A 21011-nucleotide genomic window follows, 5' to 3' on the forward strand; every position below is an offset into this window, starting at 1 on the left:
GGGGCAGCAGTACAGAGGGTGCCCTTGGGCCAGACTGATGATCAGTTGTTGGGTAAGAGGAGGAAGCCTATTCTCAGCTGGAGGGGTACAGTCACCTCCTGGCTTCATTTCCCGTTTTGTTTGGCTTGATTTCCATGTTCAGTCATGAAAGTATCACTTTCTGAAGACGTGAAATTCATTAATAGGGTCAATGGGTGGCATATTTATTTCCTATTAATGAGGGAATAGCCTATAGAGAGCCCTCAGTGGGCTACAGAGATGGAGCCTCAGTAGAGGCCCATGAAGGACATTCAGAGTCCGAGTTAAACTGTAAACTGTAAAGTCAACACAAAAAGCATTAGGATAGAGCCACTGTAAAGACACCATACAGCCCCTGGGCTGGTGAAACTAGTCACTAATGTAGCTGGGAGTGTGATAAACTCTGAGGGAGTGTGTGAGTCCCAGGAAGGGCTGATGGACCATGGAAACTTGAGAAAAGCCTTCAAAGGGCAAAGGCTGCCCACAATCCTGCCAGCTCCTCTGCCTGGAGTATCCTGGCCCCAGAGGTAGGGCTGGCTCTGGATCAAAGTGGACCATGTTCACAACACTTCTGATGCCAGATGTGCGGGGTTCTCCCCCGCCAAGCAGTTTTCTGCAACACCAGCTGGGGTCCTGCACTCTGACTCAATTCTGACACTGTCTACCTGGAGATAGAGTCAGATCCCACAGGTTAAGGGTGATGTCCCACCAAACTGCTCCCCGCCCCATTTCAGATGCCAATTGCCAAGTCCAGGTTGTCACCTATGTTTCTGACCAACAGGCTATAAACCCCTCCTCAGGCTTGATTAATTTGTGAGAGTGGCTCACAGAACTCAGGGAAACACTTACTTCCATCTACCAGTTCATTAAAGGATATGATAAAGGATACAGAAGAACAACCAGATGAAGAGGTATGTAGGGCAAGGTCTGGGAGGGTCCTGAGTGCAGGAGCTTCTGCCCCTGTGAAACTGGAGTGTGTTACCCTCCCAGTATGTGGATGTGTTAACCCACCTGGAAACTCTCCAAATCCCATTATTATTGGGGTTTCATGGAAGCTTCCTCATGTGGGCTTGATTAATTATTAACTCCATTTCCATCTCCTGTCCCCTCTCTAGAGAATGGGGGTGGGTGGAGCTGAGAATTCCAGGCTTCTAATCATGGCTTGGTCTTCCCTGTAACCAGCCCCCACCTGGGAGCCATCTAGGAACGCACCCAGCATTGCCTCCCTGTAACAAAAGACGCTTCCAGTGTGCTTATCACTTAGGAATTTACAAGGGTTCCAGGAGCTCCCTGCCAACAACCCGGGGCAGACACCAATATGTATATTTTCTATTATCTCTCAGGACCCTAATATGTGAACATGGAATATTGGAATCCAACTGGCTACTCTAAACCACTATGACACGGACGGGTGGCAACTGAAAATTCAATTCATCGGATTCCCCGGCTCACAAAGAACCTGCTCATTGCCACTGGCTTCCCCTACAGATCTTCTACAGGGAGACAGCGTGGGCATTTGAGCCACATGCCCCAGCTCCCCCGCTAGGTCTCATCCCACTTGTGGGGCTTGGGTACCACGGATCTGCAGTGATGGGGGACTGGGAATGTTACTCCCGGACTGTTGGATTTACCTGATTTATGAGCCCACGACCCTGAGGGCTACCTGGTGGACCGAGGTAAATTCACCAAAGGTAGGCACGTTTCCCGGAGAATCAGCCTGGGACAGCCAGAGTCCGCGGGCAGCACGCCTGGACGGGCCACCGCCCGCGGGGGCCGGGCTCCTGGTCACGGTTTGCATCTGCCCTCTGCTTCCCGTGCATAAGAACCACTCACCTTTTTACTTCCTTTCTTCCTTCCTGTTTTGCCCGATAATTCCTTCTCTCTGTTCACAGCTAGTTTTAAGTTTTTTAGTTCCTGTCTCATCAGCTCGTCAACCTAGGTGAATACAAAAGACCCTAGGTTTAGGTGACTTCGCATGACTTGTGTTTTCTTTGTGAAGTTAAAAATAGCTTAAATTCTGGGTAGGTTATTAACAGGAAATTGTAACAAAGCACTGCAGTGAATGACTTACTGGGACTACAGCATAAAAGCAGTCTTACCTGCAGCCTGATCTCCGACTCCAATTCTTTCCGTTTGTCCTCTTTGATCAGTTCGGGATCATAGCCCTGGGGGACATTCCACGATTCATCTTTGTTCTTCCACAGGTCTGTACTCCAGAAGGATAAAGAAAAAAGAAAATGAAATTTTTTCCGCGTGAAGACTAATGTCGACTTAAAAAAAAATGTACAACATGAGAATTGTGAGTCAAGTTTGATTTGGGGCAAAATGAGGACTATAGCCTGGGAGACAGCGTCTCAGAGAGCTCGGAGGAACTGCTCTAAAGAGGCAGGGGGGAAGGTTAGCATATATGTGATTTTGGTGAAGGGGGAGTACATGCAATTGAGCACATATTTTTTTTGCAGCAGGTTTCTGCTAGTCACGAGGAGCAATCGTCACCATGAAGGATTTTAGTGCTTTTCTAGATACAAGGAGATGCAAGAATTGGGCTCGTAAAATTGGCTCCTGAAAATATCTAACTATTCTGAAGACCTGCTCGGGCAGTTTTTCCCAGAGCACAGAGGGCCTCAGTTCAGCTCTCCACCTGGAACTCCTTTCAGGGGGTGTTGGAGGTCAGCAGCCGCGGCGGCTCATGATTTACTCCTTGTCGAGGTAGGTGGCAAGTGCCCATTCCTTTCTGGTTGACAGTAAGGAATGCAGTTTTGTGATATGTAACACAAACTCAGTTTTCTGCTCTACATCCTTCTCCACTTCCCAAACAGAAGGATTGTGCCTGTATAATATCTAAAAAATAAAGAAGGAAACTGCTAATGTGAAAAGATCCAATAAAAAAGTATGAAACAAACAGTATTCTTCCATACGATTAAAAACATGTAAAAAATAATATGTTAATTGCGGGATTATACGGTTATAGGTGACTGTTTCTGTAATATGTTTTACATTATTTTTATTATTCAAATGATTCGCTAAAATAGGAGAGATTTTGTTGCTAGTTCAACCCACCAGTAATTCACCCCGGCTCCTAGTAAAAGCCAACACTGAACACACAAGGACCCACTACTCGCCCCTAATTCAACGGTTCTATTTTTGTATCACTTTCGGGATGTTTTTGAAATCAGACACGTTTTACGTTTCTCTTTTGCTTGGCGGTTAGGAGGATGGTTAGAGAAATGTGACCCTAGAGGAAATAAGGGTAATTCTGTATCACTGGAATAAATGCAAATAAACCTGTTTTCTCAGAAGGGGAATTCCAAATTGCACAGAGGTGCAGATCACTGGATCCTGGCTGTGGGCTTGGGGGATCTCCCAGGGGAAAATGACTTTTGCCAGTTTGGGAAATGAGATCTCTTCCTGGAATTTGTGTTCAGAGTGTGATGGAGAATTTCTGGAACCAAACCTGCAACCACCACTCAGCTGGGCCACTTTGCCGGGTACGCATAACCGGAGCACTGATGCCTTTCAACTCGGGAAGGCAACCGAGGGCCTCGGGGCCCCAGGCAGGGGTTTCCCCACCTCTGTCTGACGACGGCTATGGCTTGGGAAGAAAGGGGGTCACGTGGGGCCTGGATGGCACGCGGTGAACGACGGCATGGGAGTTTCTCAAGCACGGCCTCTCCTACAAGCACCGCACGGGATCCCGAGACTAGCCAGGACTGTGTCCCCGACACAGCTGACCAAGAAGGGTGGCATTAGAGGACAAGCCATAGAGGACAGTCACGGTCACAGGCAGAAACATACGTCTGGGCGCACCGGGAGCAAGAGGTGTCAGCGGTGAAGGCGGACAGCAGAGAAGAGAAGATTCTCGGAGAGTCAAGTGGGCAAACAGATGAGAGAGGAGGGTGGCATCTCCACGTAAGTCATGGAGGCCGGGGAGGAGCAGAAACAACGAGAAAGGGAAGGAGAAGGGATGGGGCGCGGTGTGAGCCAGGAATGGCTGCAGGTCCTGGGGAGATGGAGCAAAAGGGCGCCGAGACGCAGAGGCACAGGAATGGGCGACTGGGCAAGGGCATCGCCCGGAGGGCTCCAGCCAGGTGGAAGCCCCGTCAGGTGGATCCCCCAGGCTGCCACCTTCCAGCTGCTGGTCTCACAGTCTCCCCTTTCCTTGTCAACAATCTCCACCTCTCGAGGGGCGAGGAACCAGGCAGGACAGCGGCTACTCTAAAAGCACTTGTGCCCAGATAGCAAGTGGAAGTGAGGGCGCCGAGGACCGCTGGGCGTGTCCTCTTAGAGGGGTCCGAGTCGGGACCACACAGGACGCAAGGGGAGCAAGACGGGATGTGGGTGTGCAGCTCCAGGTTTCCGGAAGTGTGGGTCGGGTCCACAAGCCACAGGCTGGAGACCCTGACGCTGCTCCCAGAGGCTGGCATGGAGATTTCTGGAAGCGAGAAGGGGTATCACAGGGTCATGGCCACACACAGGTCAGGCCTGGCTCACTTCCTGGACAGTTAGCTGGGCAGAGGGGTCGGCCTGTCTGGATTCCAGGCCCGGCGAGGGCTCTTAGGCTCACCGGCCTCCCACCAGCAAACCAAGGGCAGTGCGGCCTAGATGGGGCCAATCCTTGGCTGGTCAGAGTCTGTGCCAGGAAGATAGCAAGGAGAAACCTACGGGTGATGCAAAGTTTCAGGGGCAGATTTTTGAAAATGAGGATGATGAAAGTTCCCAAACCTTTTCTAGGGTGGCTAGTGTGGATTTATAAGAAATAGACAAGAAACACATCACAGAGGGGGTAAACTTTTCATAGAATTGATTCACCCACATGTCCTTCCCAAGCGGGGTGGCCACGTGAGAGGTGGCCCAGCCGCTAGGGCTCAGACGATGGGACGGGATGATACGGCAGGAGAGGTTTGGGGGTGTGCCTCCTGTATGCCTGTCTGAGGGGGGCCTCAGTTTCTGCTCTGGCCTGAATGCCTGTCCCCGCCCCGAGAAGGGGGATTTTGCAGTGAGCTTGTAAGGTGTGAGTACGCAAAGGCGAGGCTGGCTCACGGGCTTGAAGGCAACTGCTCTGTCTCCGTACATTTTCTGAAACTTACATAAGCTTAGACTGTGGAAAACTTTGAAATGCAGGAATAATATAATGCTTCTTTTTTATGGGTTTAAAATTGTAAGCTTTCCCCTTTGAAAATACTATAACTGTGTTAAAACGTGCTATTCACTGATAACAACTCTTTTCTAGCAGATTTCCCCCTTGTATGATGACTAAATCTCCCACAGCAAAACCCACCTGTTTCATTAAGATCTTTTAGAGCAAAACTGCTTTGTTATTTAAAGGAAGCGACACTGCTTTTTCACGGGATAGATTTACTAAGACTGGGAAGCAATGGGTTTCATAATGAAAGGAACACAGAATATTCAACAGAAAAGAAAGCAAGATATGATTATTTATGTAAAAGAAAGCAGTGGCACCTTGTGACATTCCCATTTCTGGAGCTGTAACTATATTTTACAGATAAAGCAGTTCTTAGCAGCCTTTCCCGGTTTCACCTCTAGTTCATGTAAATGGACCTAGTTTTCCACTGCAACTTTGTTTTTCTCATGACACTTTTGCACAGGGCACTTCTCAATCCCTTCAAGAATTTCATGGACATTTCTAAATGCAGGAAGCTGTTCATGGCTCTCAAAGGAAAACAACTGCCCGCTTTTTCCTACAGCAGAGAATGAGCTTTTATCCCAGAATTGGGGAAGCGGGAGCTGCGGCAGTTTTTGCACGTTGAGGGGTGACCGAGGAGGGGGCTTAATCTCAGTGATTAAAATGCTAATGTTTCGTCTGAGAAGGAAAACCTTTGATTTTTTTTTTTTTTTTTTTTTTTGTGGTACGCGGGCCTCTCACTGCTGCGGCCTCTCCCGCTGCGGAGCACAGGCTCCGGACGCGCAGGCTCAGCGGCCACGGCTCACGGGCCCAGCCGCTCCGCGGCATGTGGGATCCTCCCGGACCGGGGCACGAACCCGCGTCCCCTGCATCGGCAGGCGGACTCCCAACCACTGCGCCACCAGGGAAGCCCGAAAACCTTTGATTTTTATGAAAAGAATTCTCAGATGAAAACATTTAATTTCTGTACGTTACCGAAGACCTGGCAGATAACTCATCAAATGCCCCAACAGCCAACTAGGAAAATCACGCTTCATGTTTTCTGCTCCGGAGTGGCTTGCGTTTTCAGAGGTCTTGATGGAAACAGATATTACACACTAGGTGTGGGTCGTTTCAAGAGCTTTGCTGGGTGGGTCTGCAGGCTTCCCATGGGAACATTAGATGTCCCCCAAATTAATTACTGTTTTTATCAAAATAATGGGTGCACCTTATTTTAAAGTCAGAGTATTGAAAAGATTATAATAAAAAAACTCTGCCTTCCAGTTACACTGTCCAGTGGCATTTATTCCCACATTCATTCATTCAAAAATGCATCGACTAGATTCAGATTTATTCATAAATCTGATCTATTTGTAAATTATGAAATTCATGCCCTGCCCTCATGGATCTGGCGCCCCCCTCCCAGCCCCCTGCGGGGAGACAGCAAACACACCCACGGAAGTCAGAGGGAGGTCAGTAAAGTGGGGTCAGGGGTGGGCACAGGTGAGGCGGGAGAAGGCCTGCAGGGAAAAACATTCCAGGCAAGGGGAACAGAAAGTACGACAGCCCTGAGGTGGGAGGGTGAGCAGCCTGTGGGAGGAAGAGCACAGGACCCACAGGAGGAGGGTACGAAGTGATCTAGCTTCACGTGGGCTCTTTTGGTTGTTTCTCTGTTCCTCTCCCAATGTCTAGATAATACGCTTACACTGCTGCTTCTTGATTCATCAATTTTAGACATGGGCTCCTGACTCCTTGTTAAGGTAGGTGAGAATTTTGCTCTTCTCCACTTTTCTGTCTTTCTCCATGTACTTACATCAGAGGCCAAGGGAGCCAGGCCTTCCAAATCCCGAGTGTGAGTGTATTGAGATGTACCTGGCACCTAAAACTCCCCACCGGCAGCCCCTCTCAGGACACCCAGTAGGACAGGCTCTACCAAAATGAGGGAGTAACAGGACAATGAAGGGGTGACAGTCAGGGAAGGCAAAGGAAGCCCCAAGGAGGACAGCTGGCAGGGCTCCAGAAGGGAGGTGTTCAGAAGGAGAGGAGCTGGTCAATTACCTAATGCGTTCGAAGGCCTGGAAAATTATCTCGAAGGTTGGTGATAGACATGCAGAATACGAAACAAAAGACAGTGTGTACAGACCGATACATGAAGTCGTGTGAAGTGGTGTCTTAACAAATGGCAGCTATCGTCTGGGACCCAGCCCTGAGTTCCGGGGGCACCACAGCCAGGCCTGTGACTTACTGCGATTCCTAGCCGGGTCCCTCGGAGGTGGCTGAGGCCAGCCTAACAAGCCATCCAACTTGTGCTGCTGTCCCCACCCATCTACCGCCACAGCACCTAGCGTGTTGTGAGCCTGCCGATGGCATGTGCCAGCTCTGTAGCTCCAGGCTAGCATTGCACCTGCACACTGGAGTCAATCAATGTTTGTTGAGTGAATATGTAAGTGAATGGATGCTTTGATAGTGATTGCTTGGCACCATGGTTTGTTAAAGAGTTGGTATTATCTTGGTGGGAATGTAAGTTGGTGCAGCCACTATGGAGAACAGCATGGAGGTTCCTCAAAAAACTAAAAAACAGAGTTGCCATAAGATCCTGCAATCCCACTCCTGGGCATATATCTGGACAAAACTGTAATTTGAAAAGATACTTGCACCCCAGTGTTCACTGCAGCACTATTTACAATAGCCAAGACATGGAAACAAATTAAATATCCATCGACAGAGCAACGGATAAAGAAGATGTGGTACATGTATACAATAGAATACTACTCAGCCGTAAAAAAAGAATGCAGTGATGCCGTTTGCAGCTACATGGATGGACCTAGAGATTACCATACTGAGTGAAGTAAGTCAGGCGGAGAAAGACAAATACCATATGATATCACTTATGTGTGGAATCTAAAATATGACACAAATGAACTAATCTTCGAAAGAGAAACAGACTCACAGACGTAGAGAACAGACTTGTGGCTGCCAAGGAGGTGGCGGGGATGGGGGAGGGTTGGAGTGGGAGTCTGGGGTCAGCAGATGCAAACTATCGTATACAGAATGGATACACAACAAGGTCCTACTGTATATAGCACAGGGAACTATATTCAATACCCTGTAATAAACCATAATGGAAAAGAAAAAGAGTTGATGTTCTCAAACGTGAATGATGGCAGGTCTTCTATCAGTAGACCTGACAGAAGATCAGACCTGCTGGTGGTGGGTAAGTGAAGTTTACCGCTCCTGGTTGTTATAAACCTAAGTGAGGTGGGAACGAAAACACAAAGCCTTCTGCGTCTTGGGCACCTAATCAATGTTAATTTACCCTTTGACCTCCTTCCTCCCCAATTAAAGCGGTCACGGAACCCTGCTGGGGTCATCCTATCCCTGTGCTTCTGCCTTCGTTCGGCATCTCAGGTAGAGGGGGACCCTTGCCACTAGTGGTAAGTGAAAGGGACTGAACCCGCTCCCCTTGCAGTGGAAGTGTGGCGTCTTAACCACTGGACTGCTGGGGGGAAGTCCATGGACATTCTTATTCTATAGAACCAGCATATCAAACCTGCAACGACTTTTGATGTAGTTGCTGAGGATGAGGCTCAGTTAATTGGGGTAAAAACCGTGCATCTAATTAAAAATAGATGTTAAGTAAATCACGGTAGCGGTGCCGTCCACCTAAGACCAGAATTAGGAAGGAGGCACGCACGTGACTGGAGTTTGGAAATACTCTACTTCACGCCCTCATTGCATTTCTCAGGAATTTCCAAATAACACTGACGGCCGGGGTCCCCTTGGCAGGTCATTCCGTGTTGGGATTCGTCGTGAGGGTGGAGCGGAACCACAGGAATTGGATAACCGTTCCAGTACAGTATAATGAGAGTATCTCAGAGACCAATTCGTACACTTGCCGGATGAGCCACATTGTACTCTGCTAAGTGCTGAACAGGGGAGAAAAGATTTAGGTGTCAGCGTGCAGGCACGAGTCTTAGTCTAATAGGGTTAAAACATTTTAGTGTACATACGGCATTGATTTTCTTAATTTAAACAATCCAGGGAAAACCCTCTTCCCTTTCATTCCTGGCAGGAGAGTGTTCAGCTGAAGTCTTAAGGGCTTAAAACAGAACAGAGGTTTAGATTATGTTCTCCTCGTGCTCTTTTACCAGTTATGCGCCTTGAAGCCACCCGGAGGAATTTTCAAAGAGAGACGGACAGAAGGTCCTGGCTGTGAATTGCATGTTTTGCAGCCCCTCATGATCGGGCACCAAATTCTGCCCGACAGAGGCTGAGGCCACACTGGGCGGACAGGGACACCTCAGTCAGCACCCCTATTCTGCTAAACTGACCTTTGTATACGTCACTTCCTTCTTCCATCATATGAAGGAAAACACTCGGTGACATTTTCCAGCCCTCACCTTCTTCCTGTGAAAGCAGAATAATACACTTGTTAATTACAGGCAGCGTTTCTCTGTCGTGATCGGACAGTAAAAGGCACGTACATCGTGGTTGCTGTGACTACAGAAAAGCACGTAGACTCTTCTCTGGTTTGTGGGGCGAAGGTCCAGCCCCTCGTCTGCCCACCTGGGCAGTTTCTCTGCTGACCAGTCTGAGCAGGGAGTGCTGTGTCCACCGACCAGGGCGGGGAGGTCTGGAGACTTAGCTCTGCCTTCAGGCTCCCTGGGGTACCCCACCCCGAGTTCGTCCTGTCCTCTGATGCTCTGCTCCTTCCTTGCTCTGAAAGCTGATGCCCACCCAAGTCCTGCCACCTCCTTCGCCACGTTCCCGTGACCCAGATTTGCTGCTGCTCTCCGTCTGTGTTCTGCTCCGCCACTTGTCAGGTGGTGGTTTGTAGGAGCACCCGGGCTGCTCCTTTCTTGGCTTGCCCGTCCCCTCCCTGGGCCAGGAAGCCAGTCCTGAGCCCCAGCCTGAGCTGGAGGTCCTGCCAGCCTCCCTGCCCTGGGCCCCCGCTGCACAGAGAGCCGGGCCGCGTCACCCTTGGTCCCGGCTGCCTCTGTGCAGCCAGATCGGAGCTGCAGGGACACCGGCCACTGCAGCTGGAGGGCCTGCCCCGACCCCCAGCAGAAGTCCCCTTTGCCCTACACCACTGGGGCTGCTCCGCGTCGCGAAGAGCCGTACCTCGCAAAGCCCCATCTGACGTTTCTGGGCAATAATGTTTGTACTGTATTAAGAGTCAGGTACCCGATGACCCAGATCCTGGGTATTGTCACCCCACAAAGGGCAAAAGGAAGGGTGCTGGTCTACACGATGTCCGTGAGGAGTTTCCCAAAGCAATCAAAGCGATCTCTGTACGGCCTGAAGGAGCAGCGGCAATGGGACAGTGACCATCTCTGGTGACCCTGGGCACAGGACGTGCCCTCGTTTCTGAGACCCCACGCGCCACGTGCCGTGGTTCGGCAGCGCCCGTGTGCCGGATCCCCGCCTACCTCTCCCCCCCTACTCCACGTGGCGGTCGGGAGGACACATGAAACGAGCTCACGAGAGCAATGGGAGCTCCCAGGAGGAAGTCAGGGTGGCGGGGGGACTCTGACTCCCGCGGGGAGGGGGGTGACGTGGGAGACCTGCCTGGACCACAGCTCACGAAACACGCGGGGGCCAACACAGCCTCCTCGCGGGGCCACCCGCCTTGCAGAACCGGGGGGAGAACCTGGACCCAGAAATCCTGGGGGCTCCACGCCTATGGGGCAACTGACCCACCTTCCAGGGCCCACAGGAAATCAAAGCTCACGGGGGAAGGAGCGCCACTCACTCACACAGCCCAGGACACCCAGTCATTGGAGAAGAATCAGCCCGAGAAGCTCGGAGAAGACCAGGGCTGGAAAAAGGCATGTCCTTGGATGAAACAGATGATTCACGGACAGCAAGGGGCATCTAAAATAGCTAATTAATACTCTCAGAGATATTACTCATCTCTCTCGCCGCCCCTCTCTCTCCAGGTATCACTGAGCATTCACGGATCTTTTGTATTTTGTAGTCAGTGCGTTGCTGACGGACGTGCTGGTTGCTCTTTTGGTTTTGGATACTCAGATCGTCCTGTATTTGGCCTCTGGGAGCCCCTGTAGGTGGTGAGTGTGCGCCTTCATGGGTAGAGATGGAGGAGGAGGGGGAGGGGAAAGGGAGGGGGAGGAGTGCTGCTCCGGGGAGGGAGCACCGTGGAAGCGCTTTCAGCAGAGGGACCAGTCCATGTGAGTCTGAGCTGGAAGGCCGTGTTGCCTTTGGTGACTGGAAGTTAGTAGGGCAGGGGCGTATGGAACCGGGCCGAGCAGACAGACAGAGAGACAGAGACAGAGACACAGAGAGGGGACGGACTTTGGAAGGCCCAGGAGCCGAGTTCCTCAGAGAGTGTGAACTTGGTCTGAGAGCGGGGCAGCCACCTGGGGGTCCCCGCAGAGCCTGGCATGAATGGATCTGCTTGTCGGGTCATGACGCTGGCTGGAGCACGGGCACAGGCTGGGGGGGCGGGGTCAGCATGCCCACCTATCTCTGACCAGAATTCATTTCCTCATCTTCTTCTGTGGAAAATTCTTCTTAGGTCTGAGGCATATATCCCCTCCTCTGTGAAGCCGTCCTGGATTCTCCCAGGTCAAAAAGACTCTCCCCTTGCTCAGTAGGATCTGCTTATCCTTCCTGGCGCCTGTTTCTCTGTGAATATTATTGGCTATTTGTGTGCCTGTCTTAGCTGCTCTCTTGGGCTGTGGGCCCCCATGGAGGAGGATTCCGTCTTGCTGATGTTTTGTACCCTATATGGAACCAGCCTCAGGCCTGTTCTCTAGGCGTTTAACGCATGTAAGTAAAAATAAGATTTACAGGTCTATTTGTACAGCTTTATTTCTATAAGAAATATCAAGTTCTCAAGGGGAGTAAAACACTGTAAGACCAGTTTTGGAAACATCTGATCCTGATTGCACAGAATGACAGCGGACGTTAGCGGTTCCCACGACTTTCCACGTGGTAATGACATAACTGGCCGTCACAGGAGACACCTTTTAACCAGAGAGAAAGCACGATGGAACACGTCTGCTTTCCTTTTTAGGGATATTTCTTCCTTTGGTCAATAGTTTATTGGACATATCCTTTCCTTTGGTTGCTGTTTTAAACACTTAATATCTTGCTCATTTTGACAATTATTGGGAGAGAGAAATTCCACGAGGAGGTTTTACCCTCTCAATTCCAAAGTCACTTTTTTTTTCTGAATCTTTCACTGTGAAGGGGTCATACAAGTACAGTTGCACCTGTCAATGGTGCCTGGCTTGACCAACATCCCTTTCTGATGGAAGCTTCTCGGGCACAACCCCCAGCTCAGCCGAGTGTCTGGAGAGTGTTCTAACCAGAGAGACGCGCCTCTCCTGGAGCAGCCTGACCCCAAGCAGCTGGACTGGCCAGCCACATTGGCTCTCTCTGCACTGGCGTGGGGACACACAGGGGGACCAGCCAGCTGGCAGCAAGGCGAGAACGTGGGTCCCAGCCACCATACGGCCTTCTTTAGAGAAGGGGGTGGACAGAGGGGCTGGTCCCGGTGGACCTGGGTCCTGCAACTCCCAGCTCCAGCCCACGCCTGCCAGGTCCTGAGCCCTCCACGCGCCCTGGCTCCATCTCCTCACTGTCTGCTGACGTCTGCTGACCTGAGTGAGCTGGTGTTGCCACCCAGTAGGCCCAGTGAGTCCCAATAAGAGACAGGTCTTAGATATATCCAGCCTTCCCAATCGTTCAGAAATGTTATAAATATCACTGAGGATCTGCTCTGTGCAGATGCCAGCCAGGGATGTCCAGAGAGGAGGGCTGGCTCACCCCAGCTCCTCCTGCGAGCTAATGCCAGAGCCATGTTGCACGTTTTGCAAAAACACTTATTAATTGTAGAAAAGACACCATTGCAACAATGCAATAAAGATTTTAAAAATCCAAGGAAATAATCAGCTGCATCACTGTCACCTTCATCCAATGAACCTTTCGTTTTTCTTTTTCTTTATTTATATGCATAGGTGATGTCTGTCGGTTACAGCATAATTATAATGATAAAATAGTTTTGCCAGCTGAGTAGGTGAAACATAGTATTAACTTTTAATTCGTATGCCTTCTTTTGGTGCCACTGAACTTTATTTTGTCTTGAGTTATTTTTGTGTGTGCGTGGGGGGGGCTAGTTTACCAGCTTTATGACCTTATCTTGTTTACTTGTAAATATTTCCTGAGCACTTACCGCATGTGGAAATTTCTGGGTGCTGGGGTTACAAGGGGGCATCCTTCAGGCTCTACCTTTGTGGCCTGCCTCTGGGATCTCCTGCACTGGGATTCTCAGATTCTCACTGACCGTGCCTTGGGACACCCCTTGATGTCACACCACCATCTCTCTTCCTGATATCTCTCGGTGTCACCTCTTACCAGGTGACTCCTGGGTCCTGAGCTTCCCCGTGCCTGTGACTGTCAGATACATATTTTCCCCCATGGAAACTGAGGGTCGCCTTCCCATTCCCCTCCTCCAGTGCAGCCCAGCCCCTTGCCCTCTGGCCTGCCTGCTCAGGCGAACAAGACCTTGGACAGCCCTGGCCCACATTCCGACACTCACTTCTTCCAGAGGCAGCCCAGCTCCACTGTTAGAAAACACTTTCTTTTTACTTAACCCAGAGGAGAGCATAAAATAAAAGACCTCTAGTACCCCAGTTCTACCCCAGACCAAGGAAATGAGAATCTCCTCGAATGGAGCATGGACATTTTCTTAGAACCAGCCCATCCTGTGCGATTCTAATCAACCGCTAGAGCAAGGATCACAGGTTAACAGAAGCCCTCTTTCCATCAGCTGAGGCCCGGTTAGTCCTCCAGGGGCGTCAGAGGATCCAAACCCTCGTCAAGCCCAAAGTCAGCTCACGGTGAAATCTTCTTGGCTCCTTTACCTACATCTCAGAAAGAGGCTTCCAGATAGTTCCACCTCCCGGTTCTCTCCTATGGACGGATACGTTCTCGTCAGCCAGGCGCCCAGTTAAGGAATGGTGCTGGTCTAATGGTTATAGGCGGAGCCATGGTCAGCTTCCTTCTTGGCCTGAACGTGAAGGTGGCCGGCCTTCCGGACGTTTCCATCACACCACGAGTCAGACAGCTGACAAGTCCTCCTGACTTTTCCATGTATGTCCCATGTAGATGGGTTTCTCCTACCTTGAGATTGTACTGATGGTTTTGTATTTTTATTGCTAATAAATGTCAATTTCTTACCTTTGGTCTCTTAACTGACATTATGCTCCTGGAGGGCAGTGTCTATTATGTCTCCTTCATTTTTTGTTTTTTTGGTGGTATGCGGGCCTCTCACCGTTGTGGCCTCTCCCGTTGCGGAGCGCAGGCTCCGGACGCGCAGGCTCAGCGGGCACGGCTTACGGGCCCGGCCGCTCCGCGGCATGTGGGATCTTCCCGGACCGGGGCACGAACCCGTGTCCCCTGCATCGGCAGGCGGACCCTCAACCACTGTACCACCAGGGAAGCCCCGTCTCATTCATTTTATGTCTCCATTGCCTTCCACACTTGCTAATCCACCAAATAGACAAGAGAGTCGTGTTCTCACCTCCCAGCCTCACTCAGAGGGTGGAGTCATGGGCTATCCGTCCTCTGCATGGTCACACCTGCTGCCATGATCTGTGGTCTGTGGCATCTGGCTTTCTTCTCTTTTTGCAAATTAAGCCATTGCCACAGCTCCGGCCTCTGGGCCGCTCTTTCTCCAGGATGCCTCAAACATCACATCGAGCAGCAGTGAGACGTGCCTGCCAGGTCTCTCGGTCCCACTAGGAAGCTCAGCCACACGGAGGTTCTTTTCGGGCAGCTGGCTATTCTCAGATCAGCTCCCCACTTTGTCATGATCCAATCCATCATAAATCATTCAGGACAAAGCAGTTTCTTAGTAAGAATAAACTGGTGGACACCCCTCGATTTGATTTTTAGAACATATTTATAACGTCAGTGTACTGAAACTGACAATCTTTAGTAAGTTACCATCTATTGTGTGACATGGGTCCTTATACAACACAATTTTTTTTCCTTAATCATCATCAATGAGATAGCGATACAGAGAAAAATGCAGAGGATTCCAAAAGATTTTTCATTGTCAAATATCGTATCTTAGGCATTTGTCTTGGTGAAGTTAGGAGAGTGGACAGAGGTAAAGAGTGTGCCTGCCCACGCCCCTCCCCAAATGTTAGCCATTAGAATCATTTCTAGCCTGGCTTAAAGACGGACTCAGATGAACAGAAGCCCTGTTGAAATTTTCTATTAGCCAACGTGTGCATCTGAAGTGGTCTGTGGGTGGACGGACTGTCGGCGCTTCACATTAGTGGGTAAGTGTCAAAATTCAAGTAGGGTCACATCTGTTCCTTTTTTTTTTTTTTTTAATTTTTTCGGCTACACCACGCGGCATGTGGGATCTTAGTTCCCCGACCAGGGCTCGAACCCGTGCTCCCTGCAGTGGAAGCACTGAGTCTTAACCACTGGACCTCTTGGAAAGTCCCTGTTCCGTTTTTTAAATGGGGGTATGTGTTTCAGCATATACCTATTAGCATACAAGTCCAAATGTCAGACTGATCACTTGTGGTTTTCAGATTATCTGATGGTTCCCTTAGGGTCTCTGTCCTGGGGGGTAGGAGTGAGGTTGCTGTGACTGGGAAGAGGCTGATTACTTCCCACTGAGCTGAGAGTGAAATTATAATCCGCTTTTAGATCCAGAAGTGAAAAAATCAGCCCAGAAGCTATCGTCATTAAAAACTGCCTTTTAAAATAAAAATGTATGAAAATAATGTGATGTCTCATGAAATTTGACTTGTAAAAATACTTCATCATCTCATAACTGTTTTCAAGCTTGCATTTAGAATGTCATTTGCCTTTTCTGCTCTCACATTCCATTGAGACTGAAGAATCAGTTACTCAACCTTTTTGGCCTTCCCACTTGAAAGATACATGGCAGATCTGACAAAACCTACAATTTGAAATCTAAAAATGTATAGCTATGTCCTCAATACATCTGTCCCAATTTTCTCTGCGGATATCTAGGTTTAATTTTTGTCCGAAGGAGCTTCCTGGCTATTATTGTGGAATATACTAGCTTCTCCCTCGGGCCATCCAGACCGCCAGCTTGTCTCTTTCCCCAGCCCACTCACACATAAAGAAATTTCTGGAAGGATATATACACCAACATGTTAATGACCATTAACTTTGGGTCATGGGTGCAAGGGCAACTTTTATTTATTTTTCTCTTTCTGCTAATCAGTGATCTTTTTCCCCTCTCCATTGAACACGTACTGCTTGAGTGATGTTATATATTGCTTGATATGCTCATTAGATGAGCCTCTGCAGGGCAGGGCCAGGCCAGCAAAGGAATCCCGGGATCCTCCCGTCTTTAGTGCCTACTTCTCCTGGAAGGAAATCTCCATGACCTTTCCAGAAAGTCACGGTTTGGGAAATCAGGGTCCAGAGAAGACAGTCCACCTGAATCAGTCTGGTTCTGCTCCGGGCTACACCCAGCTGGTGGGGTGGGACGGCTGTAGCAACTGAAGCCCGAGACGGTCCCAGTGTAAGTGGGTTCCCCACCTGCCTGTTGTCTTTGCATGTACCTCGCTGTGTGCTTCCTAGCTGAGCAGTGTCACACCAGTGTCAGACTTGCTTCCTGTTATACTGAGAAAACAGAGGCTATTTGAATGCAATGGTCTCCCCTTCTCCACACTTTTCTCACTTCTTCAAATGCCTGTGCTTCTCCTGGCTTCTCCTCTGCTGCTCTTTGCTGCAGAGAAACCTTGTCTTACTCTATTCGGCATCACCTCCGGACAATTTTAAGCTGTCCCAGGCCGCGGGCACTTTTCCCTTTGTCCCGGTACGTTTACAGTTCTTCCCCATCTTAAAGTCCTCTCTCGACTTAAGTCATCATTTTGCAGCTTCTTGAAGGAGGTATGTCCACCAGCCGCCCACATGTCTCCGCAGCGCCCCCTGCCTGCCTGTCATCCGCCTTCTGCACCCCTGGCTCCGCTTTCCTGAAAGAGTCCCGGGGATGTCTGATCACCACGCTTTCTTTCTCAAGCTTCCTCCTTGACTTTTCTGCGGCATTTGACACCAGTGGTCCCTTCTCTTTAAAGAATCTCCTGACTCTGCCTCCATCGTATTCTTAGTTTTCACTTCTCATGGTGAATGGACTGAGGGGAACAGAAGGAAAACGTTCCCTTCCTCCTAGAATTCACCCCGGTGGAAAATTAAATAGGAGCGTCATCGTGCTGAATTTCTCCCTGCCGCCAGGCTGTTTCCATCTCCCTGGGTGGTTTCACCTCTCCCCCCTGCCCTGATAGATGGATGTAATCCAGATCCTCCAACGTATACCCACACTGATTTTCCTAAAACCCATCCATCCTCCCGCCTTCACTAGGGTTTCCTGCACAGGGGCAACTCCTGCATCTACACCATGTCTTCACCCCACCTGAGTTCGTGCTGAACCTCCAGCTGATTGTCGGACATTTACCTGGATGTCCCACCATCAAGGTTCTGAAGCCAGTTTCTGTCGCTCAAGACGCTTGGAAGCCACCTCAACTCCTGGTCTCCTCCTCCTCCTCAAACACCCAGTCCACCAGGCTGGTCATCCTTTGCCATATCTCCTGCATCTTTTCCATGTTTTTCCATCCACCACTTCCACCCTAGGGTCCTCACCTGAGTACTTCCTCATTCCTTCAGAAATAAATACTGCACAGCTCCTGAGTTTCAAGCATTGTTAGGAGTGCTGATCAGAATTGCATTGGAGTCCGGTCACTCTGGCTGCTGCGGGAAGAAGACATTGCACGTGCAGGACAGGAGGTGGGGCATCGGCCAGGAGATTTTGTTCCCCTGAGATGAGGAGACGTGCGTAGACTCCTGTAGCTCTCCTGAGATGCCACCCACTCTGGGAAGCCTCCACCTTTTCCAATGCTTATAGAGCCTCACTCTCTTCTGAGTCTGCAGTGCTTCTCTTGGCCCTTCCCTTATACAACCCCATATGTCCTTTCTGTATGCAGTGGTTTTTGAGCTTTTTAGAGGGAAGAATCCTTTGAAAACACAAAGAAAACCCATACACCTTCTTCCCAGGAGAAATGCATCTCGCATAATTCCGTACAATTTCAGGGTGTGTATCCATAGGGTCCGTGTTCCCTGGGTTAAGAGCCCCTGCCTCTACAGCCCAGAAGCCTCTCACTTCCTTATATCCCCTCTCTTACTGCACTTCAGTGGACGCAGAAGACGCTCAGGATGTGTATTTCCATAATGAAACCCTTATTCCTGATAGCAGCCTCTGGAAACCCATGACACTCACTTTTCCATCTGTGTGAAGTAGTGCAAAATTGGGTTTGAAATACTCTAAAATTATATAAGAACGTGGTTGGCTCCACGGTTCAACGTGGAGCACCTCCTTGGGCCACGGGGCACTGGGGTCAGAGCGGCTGGGGGGCACTGCAGACAAACAATAGCTTTTCAAGCTAATCGTGCTGCCTATGGATAGGTCCAAGGATCTTTCCAGAAGAAGTGAGCACCAAGTCAAGTCATTTTATGGCTGGAGGAAACTCACAGAAGACGCCTTAGTATTCGCGTGATCATGTGTTACGGGCAGGACAAAACCACTGAAAGTAGTTCCAAATGGTTGAACATACGGAACATTGAAAAACAAGAAAGAGGAAAGAATTGTAGGGATGGATTACAGGGTGCTCTTCTTCTGTATTTTTGTTTCTAAAGCCAGCATGAGGTCCAGAGTGAGGCAAGTAAAATTATGTTGCTATTGAAAGCATATTTGCAGAGATTGCTATTGGTCGGCAGAAAATGTCCTTCTGGCACCAGCATCTCCTCCATCAAAGCCCTCGTTTAAGGGGATCTCCTTATCTGCAATCCTCAATACTTTTAGAGACGGATTTAAAACAAAAGATTTAAAAGAAAGACATTTTTTTTCTTACTGTTGAATTTTGAGAGTTCTTTATATATGCTAGATACAACTTATTTGTCAGGTATATAATTTGAAAATACTTTCTCCTAGTCTATAGCTTGTCTTTTCAGCCTCCTTTACAGGGTCTTCTCTCTGTCCATCTTCTCTCTGCAGAAGTCTCTGCCAGGCCCCCCAAGGGATCACTCATTGCCTGCTGCAGCCTTTCTGGGTTCCACACACTGCATACCTATCCTGGCCTCCTGTCATCCATGCTCTGAAGTTGTCCTCTGTTCTGTGGCTTGGAGATTTGCCTGGAATACTGCCCGCGCCCAGCCTTCTAATCCACTCACCCTCCAGGCCCCTGCCAACAGCTACTCCCTGGATACTTATGCTCCTTTGCAAATGTGTCCCAGTTCAGCTCCCACCCCTGCCCAGTTCAGCTCCCTTTCTACCCAGTTCAGCTCCCCCTCTGCCCAGTTCAGGGACAACTCTGAAGGGTTCTCCTAGCTCCTGGGCTCCCTGTGGGATCAGCTACCACTCTCTTGCAATTGCATCCCAGTTCATCTCCCCCTCTGTCCAGTTCAGCTCCCCCCTCTACCCAGTTCAGCTCCCCCTCTGTCCAGTTCAGCTCCCCCTCTACCCAGTTCAGCTCCCCCTCTACCCAGTTCAGCTCCCCCTCTGCCCAGTTCAGCTCCCCCTCTGCCCAGTGCTGCTTCTCTCCCTCCCTCCCTTGCAGGTGATGTTCCCCAAAAACCACCTGCACGTTCTCCATCTCAGTGTTTCCAGGGAACCCACAGACCACCTATTGCCCTACTGATCTGCCTGCACCCCTAAAATTCTAACTTGTTCCAGAAAAAGAAAACCAAAACCAAAAAGACAGCTCACTCGATACTTGATTTTAAAATCCTCCTCCACCTGGCAAGATAATTTTGAAGCAGTGCCTAAGAAAAGGGACAACTGGAAGAATTTCAGTTTTATTCTAAGCATCTCTTCCTCTAAATATGCATGAGTGAGTTTGACACTTGCAAATTAAAATTCACTGTTAGTGAAGCTTGTTCCATAAAAATCTGAAACTATCTGCTACACAATCTGGTCTTTGTTGAGTGATAGTGTTTTATTAACTAGCTATTAAATAGTCACTTAATGATGAATGGTTTTGGACAAAAAAGCAAAGTTTGAGTACATCAGCATTTATGAAGTAGTTGTGAATGATGGGGAAAATCCTTCAGAATTACTTAGAAATGAATTTATAAGAAAAGTACAGGTCTACACAGTGACAATGTGATTATTAAAATGTGAAATGTTAATCTCTACGAAAACGTGATACAATTAAATGATGTTGGTATGTTTCTTATAGATCAGATTACCTTTTCCATTGACTTTTAAAGTCTTATTCTAAAATCATTCCTAAAGAATCAGGAAGCATTCCTGAGACCAGCTATTCAAATCCTTGTGTGGAAATTAGTATTTTGACCTGTAGAAAAAGACATCTATTATTCATCTTGGTTAGAGGGTAAGGCAGGAAACAGAGGAAATGAGTTTTGTTTAACTTGCAGATACTGACTCACCCCTAACTCTAACCCCTAACCATGACAGCAGAGCTGTATGGTTATTCTTTGAGTATTTTTATAACACTTGGTCATCTCTCAATTGCCAGCACCATATATATAGTCAGAAAACTTGAGAAAGACCTCATATAAAAACATCTGACTATTTCAACTAATCTCCATAAAGGGAAAATAGACCCTTTTTAAAATATCACAAAGGTAACAAGGTCGAAAGCTTTGTAAGTCCGTGAGACAGAGCAATAGCTGGTCCCTTGGGTGGGGTTCCCTGGAAACACTGAGATGGAGAACGTGCACGTGGTTTGTTGGGAACATCACCCGTAAGGGAGGGAGGGAGAGAAGTGGCACTGGACAGGGGGGGAGCTGAACTGGACAGAGCGGGAGCTGAACTGGGTACAGGGGGGAGATGAAC

General features: G+C 49.2%; 1 protein-coding gene across 1 annotated transcript in view; it reads right to left on the reverse strand.

Annotated features, from left to right (window-relative positions):
• The window catches only part of IQCA1 (IQ motif containing with AAA domain 1), a 175459-nt gene that overhangs the window by 74956 nt on the left and 79492 nt on the right, over window positions 1-21011 (reverse strand). Inside the window, exons 9-11 of the mRNA XM_024124784.3 lie at window positions 9472-9547; window positions 2118-2224; window positions 1852-1953 (exon numbers count right to left, since the gene is read on the reverse strand). Coding sequence (XP_023980552.1) covers window positions 1852-1953; window positions 2118-2224; window positions 9472-9547 — 285 coding nt within the window. The remainder of the gene's footprint in view (window positions 1-1851; window positions 1954-2117; window positions 2225-9471; window positions 9548-21011) is intronic.

Source organism: Physeter macrocephalus, chromosome 2, assembly GCF_002837175.3.
Source record: "Physeter macrocephalus isolate SW-GA chromosome 2, ASM283717v5, whole genome shotgun sequence".
NCBI lineage: Eukaryota > Metazoa > Chordata > Mammalia > Artiodactyla > Physeteridae > Physeter > Physeter macrocephalus.